Source organism: Heliangelus exortis, chromosome 14 (assembly GCF_036169615.1).
Source record: "Heliangelus exortis chromosome 14, bHelExo1.hap1, whole genome shotgun sequence".
Classification (NCBI taxonomy): Eukaryota; Metazoa; Chordata; class Aves; order Apodiformes; family Trochilidae; genus Heliangelus; species Heliangelus exortis.
This window is the reverse complement of record NC_092435.1, coordinates 11,600,578-11,616,973: the sequence shown is the minus strand read 5'-3', so window position 1 is coordinate 11,616,973 and position 16,396 is coordinate 11,600,578. Positions and strand designations below refer to the sequence as shown.

The 16,396-nt window shown below is 47.8% G+C and overlaps 1 protein-coding gene across 7 annotated transcripts in view; it reads left to right on the top strand.

Moving 5' to 3' along the window:
* Positions 1–16,125, top strand: part of LOC139802769 (putative P2Y purinoceptor 10) — a 31,847-nt gene extending 15,722 nt beyond the window's left edge. For 2 of the 7 annotated variants that reach the window (XM_071758248.1, XM_071758242.1), the window contains exon 2: positions 11,767–16,125. In XM_071758248.1, the coding sequence (XP_071614349.1) occupies positions 11,787–12,761 (975 nt within the window). In that variant the 5' untranslated portion in view covers positions 11,767–11,786 and the 3' untranslated portion in view covers positions 12,762–16,125. Of the gene's footprint in view, positions 1–4,544; positions 4,930–5,589; positions 7,088–11,736 lie in introns of those variants that run through there. The other 5 variants (XM_071758241.1, XM_071758246.1, XM_071758245.1 and 2 more) reach the window with 5 other exon arrangements.
* Positions 16,126–16,396: the final 271 nt, after the last annotated feature.

Below are 16,396 nucleotides of genomic sequence, written 5' to 3'. Positions count from 1 at the left end.
ACAAACATTTCCTGCTTGCAGCTTCAGCCTGACCTGATGGGAAATCAGTCCTGGTTCTCTCTTGCTGCTCTGCAGAGCCCTTTCCATGGCTCCAAGGTGCCTCTCACCATCCCAGTGCCAGACTGGGGCCTCTGTCCTTCCTCCTCCTGTCAGCTACCCCAGGGATGCTCAGGATGTGCTCCTCTTCTTCTCTTTCCTACACCTCTCACCACCTTTCAGAGCTGCACTGAATCCCTTCTCTAACCCCTCCTCTGCTCTGGCTGGAATTTCCAGCCCTGGCACACGTCTCATGCCACACACACTGTGCCAGGCATCTCCTCCCTTCCTCCCCAGCATCCTTGGAGACTGCTGGTGAAAGGCAGGATAATGTTTTGATGGAGCCTGATGTCTTCTGCTCCAGAGCAATCTAATAAGTACCTGGTGACAGAGCAGACCTGGAATCCCTTCTCCTCCAGATCCTTCCAGATCAAAGTTCTCTTTCCAGCTAGAAAGAAAGAAAAAAGGAACCCCCATGGCTGATCTTTGCACCCTGGCACTAGTATTTAACTGGGCAAAACTCTCACATCACAGTCTCGACCACAAACCATGACAAGTGGTTTCTTTTTTTATTATTCTCTTAACTGCACAGCAGTTCTCAGGAAAAAAAATATGATTACGCCATGAGCTTATGAGATGCAGCTACCCAAGACTGCTTTGTCTGTTTTGTCGTTTACTGTGGCTGAAGACTTTTTTTTTTCCTAGATGCAAAGATACTGAGAAGCCCTGGGAAAAGTAGAGACCAAAAGTTTGGTATCAATGTGGAAGAGGAACCTGAGAATTACTGACAGTTCTGGGAAACATCTGTGTCCTGCTTAGGAAGAGTAAACAGAAAAAAAAACCCCAGCAAAGTGATTTATGAAAGCTCAAGAAGCATAAAAAACCCCAAAAAACCAAAAAACAAACAAAAAAACCCCAAACAAAACAAAAAAAACCCCAAACCACCAACCCCCCAAAAAACCCCAAAGCCCCAAACTCCATAACCCAGCCTGAAATGAGAAAATGAAAACCCAGCAGATCCAAAGGCAGATTCCTTTTCTCAGACAGAGCCCAGCACAACCTGGGATCAGCTAGGGCTGATTTCAGGGAGAAGGGGAAATAAGGAACTTTGCTTTTAATCTGAATTTAATTACATTTTTTCAGATGCCAATTCTGAGCTTTTCCTTTCTCTGACTGCTCCCTGGGATGCTCTTGGAGCCCCCCCAGACCTCAGTCTTCAGGTTTTGAAGACAGAGGCCTTATCCCAATCAGCAAACTTCCTGGATCTCCCAAATTGTCAAAGGTTTTCATTTTAAAACAGTAAAAATGGAATGTTACAATCAGATTAAAAACCCAGGAGGAGTCTGTGGGATAGTGGTTGTCTCAGGGTGGATGGGATGCTGCAGTCTGGCTCCTGAATTAGGTATCTCAGCTAAATGTGTCCTCTGGGTGTGGGAAGCCTTTTGTGAACCTCTTTGTGAAAAACACACCCAGTGTCTGCACACACAGGTGAGCCTGATTTCTGTGCAAAAAAACCTTAAACATCCCTTAGAGTCAAATCCTTCAGGGCAACTGATAACCCAGCCTCAGAAATACCACTCAAGGAATTGGTAGTTTGATCCAATCTGCATTATGGATAGAAAACAAAATAAGTGAGATGCTAAAAAATTGAGAAAACAGGGGGAAAATAAGAAAAATAGTATGTAGCTGTACCACTGTGTCATCCCTGGGTCTGAAGGATGCTCTCTGCTCAGAACATGGCAAAACTGCAGAAAGCTGCAGCCTGCAGATATTATTGTGTTGCATTTCCTCCCCAGGTGTGAAAGTGTCTGAGGAGTGAAAGAGAAATTTGAATGAGAAAGCACCCAGGAGACAACCCAAATACAGAGACCCCAGAGAATTCATCAAAAGGAGAAGTACTGACTTAAAAAAAAATCAACAGGACCAGTGAATTATTATTGCCAAGAAAACCTTGACTCCTCCATCCCAACGAGCTGCTTGTGGTAGCAAAGATTTACTCATTCCTCCCAACACACAGCTGGATTTACCACTTCTGCTGGGATGCAAGCAAAGGATCCAAAATGGGAAGCAGTGCCCAGGGCTGGCACTGTTGCTCCCTCCCACCATATCCCCCTCCTTTTGGGGATGCCAAAGCTCCTTTCCGTGCCTCTGCCCAGCTCCTTGGGGCTGCTTTGCCTACACCTTGTTGGACTGGAGGTCTTCAGCTGTAGCTGTGTCCCTGTAGCTCCTCAGAACCCGTGGCATTCAGATGCTTTGCGGGAAAATCTCTCCCAGGACTTGGATACACTGAGTTGAGCTGACTTGCTTTGACTTCTCTTCTTGTCCGGGCTGACCTGTGCACCACTCTTGTCTATGTCAGCATCTGACCTCCTTCTTGTGAACTTATTCCTATTTTTTCATCAAAACCTTTACCCAAATGAAGTGAAAGGGGAAGCAGAGTCTTGTGAAGAAAATGTGATAGAGAACATGAGCGTTGGTTGCTCATATTTTTCTAGGAGGGTGTTTTCCAGGCTTGGGAATCCCCCACGGGCACGATTTACATTTTTTGTGTCCCAATTTGCATGAGAATGCAAATTCTTCATTTTGCCCTTCACTCTACAGCCATGTCTGCAGCAGCCTGCAGTGGCACAGACAGCATTTGGGACACTGGCACACCAATGGCAAACTCTCAGTAATTCCTCTTAGAAATATCTTTGCAGGACAGGAGGGGTCACTCAGCAGCATGGCAGGAAGCTTCCCAAAAGGTGGTTTGGGTTCCCTCAGTGTGAAGATCTAGGAGATCCTCATGTGGAGAGAGCTCTAGAGCCCCTAAATTGCCTACTCTTTCCATCGAGGTGGATCTCACCAGCTTTTGCTGGGTTTTCTCCTCCAGAACCCAGCTGGGCAGTGAGCACTGGCAGTCAGCAGAAGGGTCCTGAAAGCAGAGGAAGGATGCTGTGCAGAGGAGAAATGGGAATCCCATGTGCAAGCTGGCAGCAGCTACTACAGGGTTACTCACTGCTCTATAGACAGCCTTGGAAAGAGAACTTTGCAAGCCTCTTGGAAAAACCTGGCAAAGGCATTAAAATCACCACCTGCAAAAATAAGCACAAATTGCACCCCCCCCCCCCCCCGTGTCCATCCATAACCCCCAGATTTTCTTCCTTAACCCCTCCAAAGGCCACAGCTCACTGGGTTCTGCGTTTCAAGTGATTCTGAGCTGCAAAAGATGGCAAAGAAGTTTTAGCAAAGACAACTGGTGAAGCTATTTTTAGTAGCAGTTGCATGGAAAATACTTCTCAGAGGCTCTGGTGTGTGAGAGGAGAAGCCATATTTCCTCCTCCTTAGTTTCTGCTGAAAAACAGAACTTCAGAAACAAATAACAGTAACCTAAGAACAAGAGTCCTGAGCAATAAGTACTTGTGGCTGCTATTGGCAAGCCCCAAATCTCCCCTGAGAAAATCTGCTCAGAATTTCATCCAGTTCCAGAGGTTTGAGGTGCTGGTCTGAATAAAATCTGGGGGAAGCTTCCAAGGGTTTGGGTAACCCAGGCTCCAAACCATTCTATGATTTCCTTTCCCTTTCCTCTCTCCAAGAGGAATATTTTTGTTCCTGCAGAAGCCCTTGGATGTGAAGTTTCAGGAGCCCAGGGAAGGGATGAGTGTGGGATGTGCTCAGTGATGAACTGAGACAGAACCAGCAGGCTTCTCTATTAGGAAATGCTCCTGTTTTGAATTAAAAACCTATTTCCAGGAGAATCTGCCTCTCTTTTGGACATAAGGAGCATGTGTGCCTGTACTAGGACCAGAGGAAATTATTAACAATGTGATTTAACCATGCTCTGCCGTTGCAGCTCTGTAGGAGAGCAATGATATTTCAGTTGCCATAAAAAAACAGGCAGATAATTAGAAATTATTTCTCACAGAACAGCCAGGTTTTACCTTTCCAAGTTGCCATTTTCTTTTTTCTTTCTTTTTTTTTTTTTTTTTTCTTTCTTTTTCTTTTTTTTTTTTTTTCCCAAGGGAAGAAAGTGGTTACCATCTGGGGGCCCAGCTCAGATAAAAGTACTGAAGTTTGAAATGTTTGCCATTCTGTGTTCCCCTTTTTGTTATCAGATTTATACCATGCAAGAAGTCTTCAGAATAAACACCACATTTCTGCACTTTGCTTTGCATATACGTTCTTCACTTTCTGTCAGAAGTGATTTTACTCCTTTAAATAAACCTGTCTAATTCTCCACAGGAGTCAGACAGCCAGGATATAAATATTTACTTTCCCTATTTACAATTTGGGAGAAAAATCATAAAACATCTCAGTTATCTTCCTGGAAATATCTGCTTTTCCATATGGCAAAGGTCTGAGTTGACAGCAAAATGAATTTGCCTTCCATGCTATGACATGAAATATTTCAGGCAAATATTAGTAATAAAAATAACAATATCAATAGTAACAACAATAATGATAATAACAATATAACAACAGTTATATTAATAATAATTTTAACATGCAATTCTTTTTTCCCACCAAAGGGCTGTAATTTGTTTCACTGGAGATTGGTTTTGTCCTCATATGACTCCTTCCCTCCTCCATATGGAAAACATTCCTATCTCATAAAAACTTCTCCAGAGATCCTATCAACACCAATACCTTGATGCTCCTTTTGCCTGGTGAGACAGATGGTAACAACATCACTTTGGATTTTAGAAGACACCTCCAAAAGGCAGCAGAAGCCCAGAAAAGACAGAGCTACCCTGTTCCTACAGGTGTTCATAGTGTACACTCAGACAAGCTCCCCAGCACACCAGATGTGGATGTTTTGCCTGAGAGCCCCACAAATGTCCCCTGCTCACTGCTCCATCACCCAACAGAGGCAGAAGTGATGCAAACCCAACCTCCTGCCTCCCAAACCTGCAGGTGGGCTCTGAACCCTGCAGCAACCCAGAGCATCCCCCGGCCAGGGCTGCTGCTGCTGCAATCAGATTTCTCATTTCTCAAGGGGAGGACACTCGGGTTGTGCTGCAGCCCAGCCCAGGTGCTCCTCAGGGATTTCAGGCTGAAGTCAAACCCCTACTCTGAGCTTCAGGAAACATCGCCTGGGTTGGTTTGCCTCTGGTGTAGGGCATGGTGCTGGTTATCTCTGGAAGGTGTAGGTAACCTGCTGGTTATCTCTAATGGAGGTAATGATGGTGGTGAATATTGCTGGAGAGCAGGAAGAAGAGCCTTAGGTATGCTGTGCAAATCCAAGTGTTCCCTGCATAACCAGGGGAAAATCTATCTCTAAGGAATGTACAGCTGTAACCTGGATGATTTGCAAAATCCCCATTTTGGTCTTAGCAGCAGCAAAAGCCACTTCCTCACCCCCTGTCTGCGGGATAACTGATAAGCAAGGCCAACAAGCAAAGTTGAAATCTTCCAGGCTGGCAATCCCAAAATCCTGCCTGGTACCAAGAGCAGGCAGCACTGGACAGGTCACTCAGAAGTTTTTTCTGTGTATGTAACCTTCTAGCTGATTACATTAAATAAATAAATAAAAAAATTAAAAAAATAAAAACAACAACAACAACAACAACAAAACAATTACAAAAATACAGCCAGCAAACGTCCTGCAGTTTCAGGCAGGAAAATGTTCCCCCCACTTTGCAACTGGGTAAATTTAAGGAAGGGATGAGAGTATTGTGGATGGGATGGAAGTTCCTGCAGCCAGGACAGCACCTGGAGAAGAATTTATCCTCTTTGTTTTCCTGCTGGGCAGGTCAATCCCTGAAGTGTTCCTGAGCTGCCCCTGAGACTCTGCTTAGCTTGCTGGGTTGTAGAGATTGTGTGGGGATTTAAAGGTTAAAGGCAACTTTGGGATTGGCTGCTTTCCAGCAAATATGTTCCCATTGCTGATGAAAAACTCAAAAAAAAACAAAAAAAAAACCAACAAAACCAACCAAACCCAAACAAATAAAACTCCCCAGCTAAACAGGATGTACTGATAAACACTGCAACATCAGCCAATAGCTCACTTTTGCTTTTCATGAAGCCCATATAAATAATTTTAAAATAAACATCTGACAATCTCCCAGCTTCTCCCAATCTCCCCTGACAATCCAGGGAAATCAGGACAGGTTTTGGGGGGGTTCACTGGGGATCAGTCTCATTTGAATCAGAGCCATTAAGCTTTGGGTTTCTGAGGTTTCTGAGCAGTCTGCCATCAGCACCTGCTGTGTCCCCAAGTCACGTAGTAAGTACAGTGATGTTACACTTAAACCACAACCAAGCAGAGGGAACTGCTGAGCTATGGGGACAGTTGCAGGCTGCAAACCAGAGGCAAAGCAGAGCAGATTGCTGGTAGCTCTCTGAAAATCCCAGCAGTTAGATCCTCCACCTGGGTAAAGCCTGGCTAAGGCATCTGCCCCTGGGATAAGGGTGAAGCTGGGATTCACCCCATGGTTTGAAATAATTTCATTATTGCCCCCCTTGGGCATCGCTGGCAGTCAGCTTCAGGAAGTGCAGTTGCTGGTTTAACGTGAGAGAAATGTCAAGGAAATGTTCACAGCAGACTATAAAAAGCCATTGGGAAGTTGGACTTCACCAGGAAGAGGTCTTAGCAGTAGGGGAAGCAGAGCAAGCAGCAGCTGAGGCTCCCTGGCAGCAATGAGCATCCCCAGCCCAGCCACCAGGAGCTGAGCCCCAGAGCTGAACTGCCCAGGAAGGAGCAAGGAAAAACCTCAGGAGTGTTTCCACGGTCAGCTTGGAGCTGGGAAAGGAAGAGTGGGAGAGGAGGAATGGGTGCACCCAGCTCCACCAGGGACCTGCAGCCCAAGGGGTGCTGAGAGGAGAGAAAACACCCAGGACAAAGTCACACCAAGCCGGTTTTGGGGCAACACCTGGCTTTGTGAGCAAGCTTGTTTGTGAGCAGACAAGTCCCAGGAAGGGCAGGCAGGGCTGGGGAGCCCCAGCAGGTCCCAGCACCCCAGGGTGTCACCCGTGTCCCCAGTGAGACGTCAGCGGGGCTGGCAGGGTGCAGCTGGGACACTCCACCTCCTCCTGCACCACGGCTGCACATCCCTGGGCTCCTGCCTGCAAGGTAAGGCTGCTGGCAACATCATGGCCCTTCCAGACCCTGAGCCAGGGTTTGGCAAACCCAGGCTGCTCCCTGCAAAAACCTCGTGCTGCTTGGGCTTTGCTCAGAGGGGTCGGCTCTGGCCAAGGGGAGATTTTTTTAAAAAAGCAAATAACTTTGGGGAGGTCGTGGGCTCCTTGCACACCAAAGCTCTGTAGGAAGGTGTGGAGGAGCTGGAACAAATTGGTGTTGCTAGAGAAAGCAAAATATTCCAGCGTGGGCAGTCAGGGGCTCTCCAGCTGCTCTCCGGTGTCACTGCAGGGCACAATTTCTTTTGCCTGATTTCTCAGGGAATTTCTTTTAATTTTAGATGATAGTTGACAGTAAAGGGAACTCGCAAATCTTTTCTAGCAGTGATTTATATTACTATGAAAAAAATACCTGCGGGCTGCTTGTCTTTGCTCTGCCACCAAATTGCAATAGTAGGGAATAAACATCATTCAGGGGGACACAAGGTGACAGAACCAGCAGGAGTTTTTAGCTTCATTTCTGGTAACGAGAACCCCGAGGCAGTTTTAATTCATCATTCAGACAGCAGCCACTGCTCTGGATTAAAACTTCACCTACCTCATGGGTTGAAGCTTTTGAGCTGTACAAGTGAAGGGTTTGCAGACCCTGGCAGGGGCAGCTCAGCTCCGTCCCTGGGCACTCACAGACTCAGAGCAGGTGGCTCCTGAATCTCAGCTTCCTTACAGCAAATCCAAAGGGAATTGCAGCACAGCCCAGGACAGCTCTGGCTTGCTGCAGATTTCAGGAGGAGAGGAGGCTGGAGCAGGATGGGTGAAGCCAGAGGGGGGTTCTGCTGGTGTCCTGTTGAGTGTCCATGTCCTCTGCATGTCCCTGTCCTGCTGTGTCCCTGTCCTTCTGTGTCCCTGTCCTCTGGGTGCCCGTGTGCTGCTTCCTCAGCTGCCAGTGCTGCAGAAGCCAGGATTAGACGAGTGCTGCAAAATGAAACCATCTCATCACAGCAGATCAGACCAACCCAGGTCTGCTTTTTAGAATTATTTTGTTGTTTTCTTTTTGTTGGTGCTTTTTTGTTTGGTGTTTTTTTTTTTTTCTTCTGGACATAGAAAACCAGCAGCAGCACTCTGAAATGTAGAGCTTTCCACTTTGTTTTGTACCCAAGAGCAAGTTCAATGCCAAGAGACATTCCCAGCCTGCAGACAGCTGTGTCTTAATCAAATCACTTAACCTGCCTGCTGATGGGCTTTCCAAAAAGATCCAGCATGCTGGAATGGCATTGCTGTGCTTCCCAGTCCTATCCAGATGAACATTTTTTTTCCTAGAAATGCCACATTTAATTTCCAAACATCCAGCTACAACTAGCAAGCTGCACACTTAATTATGCCCTTATTGCAACAGCCTCAAAAATTCAGATTCAAATTAATATGAAAAGCAATAGTTAGATAACACTGTATTGATTTACTACCCCTTAAAAAAAATTCCTATTTGGAAAACAATGTCTCAGTAGGAACTGCCTCCCTGATACATAAAAAAACTTTGATAAAATCCGATGGAGCTTTGCAGCACACACACCGTGCAGCCAAAGCTTTTGCTTTCTCTACACCTTTGGAGCCCTGAATTCAGCCCAACCTTCTGGGGCATCTCTGTGGCTTCTGAGCACCCCTGGGAAGCTGAGGGGACAGTGTGGGACTAAGCTGCAACCTGAATAAGAGAAGCAGGAGGAGGGGGAGGAACAGAATCATTTTCTAGTTCCCTGAGCAGATGCCTGGGTGTGTTTTGTTTAATCTTGTCATGTTTTGATGACTTGGTAATGAAATCCTTCATTCTCAGAAAGGGTCCCCTTCTGATCAGCCAGCAGACATCACCCTTGTACATCTTCATTCTGTCAATGCTTTTGCACAGCCTGCTCAGTCCCTTCACTGCAAATGGCCTCACCTCAGGATCACTGAAAGGTTTTTTTCTGACTCCACAGTCACACATCTCCTCTTCATCCATCCTGGTGTTACCTTTGCTCGGGGTGGTGGATACAGGGCAACCTTTGCCCAGGTTGGGGTTTGTTACCTCTCTGTTACCAGCAGGTCCATCTAAGTGCAGATTTTCAGGGCTCTTTTACCTGTAAATACCAACAATATCAGTACTACTCCTGGGAGGGCTTTTTTTTTCCCTAGTTATTCAGCAACACAAGAGCTTTTTAATTTGGGATCTCCCTAGAAGACAGAGCAAACTGGGACAACACAATCACATCTCTGCTTCCCCCTGGTCCCCTGGGGGCTGGAAAGACCCCTCCAAAAAAATGAAATCTTGATTAATTCTGACACCTTGTGGACAATTAGCAGATGAAGGTGAAGGCTGAGGGGGGACCTCTGAGGGCTGTGGGCTCCACCTGGTTTACTGCCTTTCATCAGAAAGGGAAGGCTGAGTCCTGGCACCCAGCATCACCCTCCAGCTAAAGCAGCCACATCCTGGGTGACCCTCCCGGGCTCCAGTTTGGGTCAGCAGCTTGAACTTGGTTATTTTGATATTTGGTTATTTGGTCTGGTCCTCAGCTGTCCCATGAGGTGTAAATAAGGGCCAACTGTATCTAGGGGCCTCAAGAAGCAAAGTGGCTGCTGGGGCTCATTGGAGCTGAAGCCCCTGTGCCAGCATCTCAGTAACAGGAAAAAAAAAAAAGGATATTTTGCAAATGTGCCTCTATCCTCCATGGCTTTAGTGGCCTCCCAGCACTTGGGTTTTGGAGGAGCAGCAGGCAGTCAGCCTCATCTTAACACCCAAGGGTAGGTAGTACCAAGGGCTTCATGGCACAGTGGGAGTCACCCAAAGGGACAGAAATTGGGTGCAGTGAGCACTGCTCTGACCAGAGACCAGGGCAGCAGATGCTGTGTCCAGGCAGAGCTGCACATGAACTAGATGGGAAAGGATCACAGACACCCAGAGCACCAGAAATGGGGGGGGTGGGGGAGAACCCACCCAAACATCAGGCTCTGAGAGGCAATGTCCTGAGTGGCTGTGGCAGTGCTCAGCTCCAGCCCTCCACTCCCTGACTCAGGAGCATCAGAAAAAAGAGCAGGAGGCTTCCAAAATTGCTTCTCAGAGCAGTGGTGTGCAGACCCTGGGCCAGATGCATCTTCCCCCCTCCTTACCACCACACCTGAAGCCCTCTCCCCCCCTTCATGTGCAAATCGTGGAGCCCTGGAATGGGGGCAGCTGGGGACACCCCACCAAGGAGCAGAACATCTTGTACCAGAGGTGCCTTGGGGAGGGGGTTACTGGAACAAACTGGAGGGACCAAACCAACCTGAGAGATGTTCTCTGAGGCACTTGGGCCATCTTGGAGAAGGAGGGGGATCAGGTAGAGGATTTCTCAGCTGCAGCATTTCTTTGAGGTTCAGTGAAGGATGCAGCCCAGCTGCTCCCCCTGAGGATGCTGCAGGAGGCAAAGGTGCAGACCTTGCTTTTTGAAGAGTGTGAGAAAATGAAAGGTGAGGTTAAAAAGAAAAGCCAGGAAGTCAACAGCAGCATCTGCTTGGGGAGATAGAGCAGCAGGGTTGGGTGGCCCTGCTCAGCATCAGCCAGAGCCACAGGGCCCATGGAGGGGGGTGGCCCATGTCCCGTGCTGGGACCTTCCCAAACCCTTCCATAGAGCCTTGAACAGCATCTATAGGAGCTGCCAAGTCCATGTACCAAGAGGATTAAAAAGAAATTTGTGCCCTTGGTCACTGGGGATCCTTAGAGGCTTCTTTTTTGCAACATGAAGGAAAAAAACATTAGTAATGGGGTCTGAGTTACTAATATCTACCTAGAGAAGCATTTTTCTGGCCAATGCCCCTTGCCAGTGGTGCAGGAAATGAGTCAGGAGGAATGAATCAGTGTCTGCAGTGCCCCACACTATAAGAACCCAATATTAAACTTTAAGCCTTGTGTTAGGCACAGGAGGGGATCTCTGCAAAGAGAATTATAACCTGGGGGGAAATACCCCTAAAACCAAACCCTCCCTGCCTGGGCTTGCCTGAAAACAAGTGCCAGTTCCAAAAATTGAGAGAAGAAAGGTGGCCCAACAGTTCAACATGGGAAATCCCCACTCATCTGAAACAAAGGAGAGACAGAAATTGGAAGCATCTAAAAATAAAAATATAGCTTAGAGAGGGTGGATATCTGGGGCCACTGATGGGGTCAGGAGCCATGCCACAAGTGCAATACCTCATGTACAACTTAACAGCAAGTATGATCCAATGCTTGGCACCCACATTTGGCTTTTTGGGTCCCCAAAAGCTGGGCTGCGGACACGTTTCTTCCATGTATTCCCTCCCTGCTACCCAGAAACCAAACCACAGATGACCCCGAGCTGCCAAAAGCAGAGGCAGCTTCTCCTGCTCCTCCATCAACAGCAGGGAGCAGCTTCACCCCTGCTAAATCTCAGGTGGATATTAACCCAGTGAAGGGGGTGGCACATCAGGAATGGTGTCCCCAACCTGTGGGAAAGGTGTCAGACCCCAGAAGGGGCAGCTTTGAAGAAGACAGCAGGAGGTTTTAGAGAAAAGAGATTTCCAAACCTCTGCTTTGAGCTGGACAAGCAACACCAATGGGAATATCCCCCCCTCCAGCAGTGCCTTTGCCTCCACAGCCTCTGACGGTTTTTTTGTCCTCCCCAGGGGTGACCCAGTTGCCTTCCACCCCGACAGATGCTTCCAGCAGCCCAGCCATGACGCAGAGCAACCAGACCTGCTCCAGCCACAACATAACCTTCAAGAACAGCCTCTATGCCACCACCTACACTCTCATCTTCATCCCCGGCCTCCTGGCCAACAGCACAGCCCTGTGGGTCCTGTGCCGCTTCCTCAGCAGGAAGAACAAAGCTGTCATCTTCATGATCAACCTGGCCCTGGCTGACCTGGCTCACGTCCTCTCGCTGCCCCTACGGATTTATTATTACATCAACTCCGTCTGGCCCTTCGGGAGCTTCCTCTGCTCCCTCTGCTTCTACCTGAAATACCTCAACATGTACGCCAGCATCTGCTTCCTCACCTGCATCAGCATCCAGAGGTACCTCTTCTTGGATCAGCCCTTCAGGGCCAAGGGCTGGAAGCGGCGTTACGACGTGGCCATCAGCATGGCCGTGTGGCTAGTGGTGGGGGTGGCTTGCTTGCCCTTCCCCATCATGCGCCACTACGGGATGGCCAACAGCACCAGGACCTGCTTTGCAGACCTCCACCTCCGGCAGATCGACAGCAAAGCGGCCGCCGTGCTGATGACCGGGGCCGCCGAGCTCTTCGGCTTCGTCCTCCCCCTCCTCCTTATTTTATTCTGCACTTGGAAGACCAAAGATTCCCTGCGGGGCTTCCAGGTGTCCCTGCCCAGCGGCGGGGAGAGGAGGAAGGCTCTGAGGATGGTTTCCATGTGCGCCGTCGTCTTCTGCGTCTGCTTCGCCCCCTACCACGTCAATTTCTTCTTCTATGTGCTGGTGAAAGAAAACGTCATCACCGACTGCTTCCTGAGTGCCGTCACCCTCTACACCCAACCCTTCTGCCTGAGTCTGGCCAGCCTGGATTGCTGCTTGGATCCCATCCTCTATTTCTTTACGACTTCAGAGTTCCAGGACCAGCTCTCCAGGCACAGCAGCGCGGCCATCAGGAGCCGGCTGATGAGCAAGGAGAGCGCCTCGTCCATTAAGGAGTGACAAGAAAGCTGGCTTCAAAGCAGGGACGGATTCCCTAAGGAATCTGGGACTGTTCTGCGATGCTCCCTCCGTTGTGGAAGATCCTGCGAGTTGATCCGGGGGAGTTTTGTAGTACTGGAAACCTTTCAGTACATGGAAGATAAAGCTCTGGTTCAGCCCAAGCTGCTGAAGGCCCCACGTGCTGTGACTGCACTGACCGCTGCCAAGCACACCTGGCCCAAGGTGAACACCCAAGGGAGCAACAAACCTTTGGTTAGGAAATGCTGGAAACATCCCAGGAGCTTTTCTGCTGTTTTCCCCACTCCATGACTATGATCAAGCCAAAGACACTCACTACTCACACACTGACATCCACCAAAGTGTCTTCTCTTTTAAAAGCACACGGTGCATAGAAGAACCTGAAAATGGTCAGTAAAATAAAGGGCATAAAATATAAATAAAATAACCATCACTCTGCAGTTCCTCTAAAAGGCAAAGGGGACTTACTGGTAAAATACAGTCAGGTCCTGTAGCTCTCCTCCTCTTTGGGAGAAGATAATTGTGGGCTATAGCACGATGAACTTAACAGTGGAGGTGGATAAGTGACAATACCAAAGCAAGCTCATCTGAAACAAGGCACTGTGACACAGAGCGTTGTCACAGGCTGCAGGTGATGCAAAGATCCCCCTGAAGGCAACAGAAATGTTTTCCCTGACTGACCTGGAAGCTCCTTACACTGGTGCTGATTATTGGGTGAAAGCGAGTTGAAGGCACTGTTATGGCAATGATGTAGCTTGTCCTAGGTTTCTCTTTCTAAAAACTGATGCTTCCCAAATAAATGTGGTTTTGCAAACATCAGCTGAGTCTCACAGTCAACATTCACACCTAGAAAGCTGCACGGGATTGCTCCTCCTCGAATCAAAGTGTTCAGGTGATGGAGTGCATCAGCTTGGATTCTGAACAGATTTCTTGCCTGACTACAGAAAGGTTTTCACCCGCTTTAATCAGTGGTGGGAGGTTTTTTTGTTTCTTTTTCTTTGCTTTGCTTTTAAACCACACCACTTCCATTGAATCTAGAGGCATTTGGGGGACAGCAATGTCCCCCATGGGAATAGTTTTGCTGCTCCTGGTGGGTGATGGGGAAGGAGGAGTGACTGTTACCATCCTCACCTGCAGGCAGGACCACAGAAACTCTCTATCTCATCCAGTTTTGCAGATCCAAATCTATACAGCTTAAAAAAAGCACTCCCATCATTGACACCCAGGTTGGTGCAGCAGAAATTGGTCACTATTGTCCCCTACATGGTTGAAACAGAGACCTGGCATGGAAATATCTGCTCCAACACAAGCCATTCACCTGCTTGCAAAAAAAAAAAAAAAAAAATGTTTCTTTGCAGTAATTCCTCTCCTTCTCGAGTTCTCCCATGATCAAATATATTTGGAAGGAAATCCCATGGGATTTCATGCCTTTCTGCAGCCTCAGGTCCTGAGCTGCAGGATCCTGCGAGTTCCTCAACTTAATTAAAATTAATCCTCAACTTCAATGAAATCACCAGCCCTCTGCACAAATGAGAAACAAAATAAGCTGCAAATGCAGGATAACAGCTGGACAGCTAGGAGCCAGCTCAAAAATACAAACCCTCTTCTTTCCCCCTAACAGATTTTGGGGCTATGACTGGTGCATTAAGACCAAAACCACCGAGTCTGTGGGTTGCCAAGGGCTTAGCCTGAAGAAGTAGGGAGTGACCATGTTATTTGCTGTAAAATAAATCAAAGGTTCCAAAAAATGCTGCCCCTGTGCAGGGGTGAGGACGACTGTGAGCACCAGACTGACCCAGCCCCACAACCATCTGGAGATGGCTCTGGCCAAGCCATAGCAAGTCCCTGTACAAGGGTGAGTTGCTTTGTCTGAATAAGAACTTGATCTCCTCCTGAATGGCCCCTGCTGTGGTTCATACATCCTTCAGGTGCATCCTGTCAGATATTTCTCAATGCTGAGCACTTAAAGAGGTGCTGATCATATGCATTTGGCCTTCTGCCCACAGGATACCAGACTAAAGGCAAAGACCACCTTTATCCGGAGGCTTTAGATTGAGTCTCAGTTATTTAAAAATTCCTTTGTCTCCTCTGCCTTTGAAAGCCAAGCATTAGAAGACCTAAAAATTTAGTATCTGTAACAAGCCAAAAGAGCTGAACAAAAATATACATGGAAGAACAACGGAGAGGCTGGATGGTATAGGCTGAAGGCAGAGGCTTGTTGGTGCATCAGCTTTCCATGGCCAGGAAGGCCGAGATCTGCTGGAGAAAGCAGAGGAAGGACTCGATGTGGTTACAAAGCCTGAGATGGGAGTTTGACCCTCCCGACCTCTCCTTCCCCAGCAGCCCTGCTGCAAACACAGCCCTAAAAATAGGGCAGTGAAACAGCACTGGGTGTGTGCTGGGGGCAGAGAAGAAGGATGTCCCAGGCAGGATATCCTGATGGAACAGCCACTTTGCTTTGGGATCAACCTTTAACCTCTGGAGAAAGGGATGGGGCACAGTGCCAGGGACCCCTCTATAATCTGGGAATGGTTGGGAAATACACAGGCACGGCTCTTTCTTCCAAGGATCTGCACCAGCTGCTGGTAAAGATGGCCAAGAAGAAAATGTGGCATGATCAACAGCTCTTACATCTTCCAGAGAGTGTTGCTTTCAGCTGAGATGAGACGCATGGAGCTTCACAGGGGACTCGTGCCAGCAGGCTGAGTTTACCTGGTGGATAAGCAAGAGGCAATGAAGAATCCCATAGATCTGCCTATAAAAACTGGTGTAAAAGCTGAATATAAACTGGATTTGCCTTTGCTTGCATGAAGACACTGCCCAATGTAACTGCCCCCCCCACTGATGCTGGCAGAGCCCCTGGCTCGGATGCTGTGGATGCAGCCTTGGTGCCAGCCCCTTAGCTGGCAGATTTATCTTACAATTAAAGGGTATAATAGCTTCCTCCTTTCATTTCTCTTCCAGTTATGTTCCTTTCAATTTGCAGGCTCACAGGACCAATTACAGAAAATAGATGAACAGCAAGAACAGTTCTATTTATACATTCCCTACAGTAAGAGAGGGAGAGATGCTAACACTCTTATCCTCTTGGCAAGCCCTGGGCTGCAAGAGGTGACACTGTCTATCCCATAAAACAGGTCAGGTAGAAACCAGGCAACTCATAAGTCACACTGCAATCTAGGCTTGCCAGTTTTCAGCAGAAGGTTGTGTTTAGTAAAAGATCTAAAACAAAGAGATGTGCACACGTGTATGGGAAAGGAATTAAAGGAGACAAAGAGGAAAAACTGGGAATAATGTACATTATGCTTGTGTTGTTTAAAAAAAATAAAATTGTATTTGGAGAAAATCTCCACCTTAAAGCCATCATTATTTCAGAAAGGAAGTCAGACCCCTCAGCTTTAGCCTACAGCCTCGATAGTCTGAGGCTAACCAAACTTTCACGAAAATAAAGGAAAATTGCTGCCTTCCAGTAACTCTTCCTGGCACAGCTTTCAGTTTTCCTCCAGCCAGCCCTTAGTGGAAGGGTTTGGCTTCTGTATTTCAGTTTGCAGCAAGCAGATGCCAAGTGCCTGGGACTCAAAGCAGGAGCAGCTCTGCCGCCGGACGCCGCCACCTCC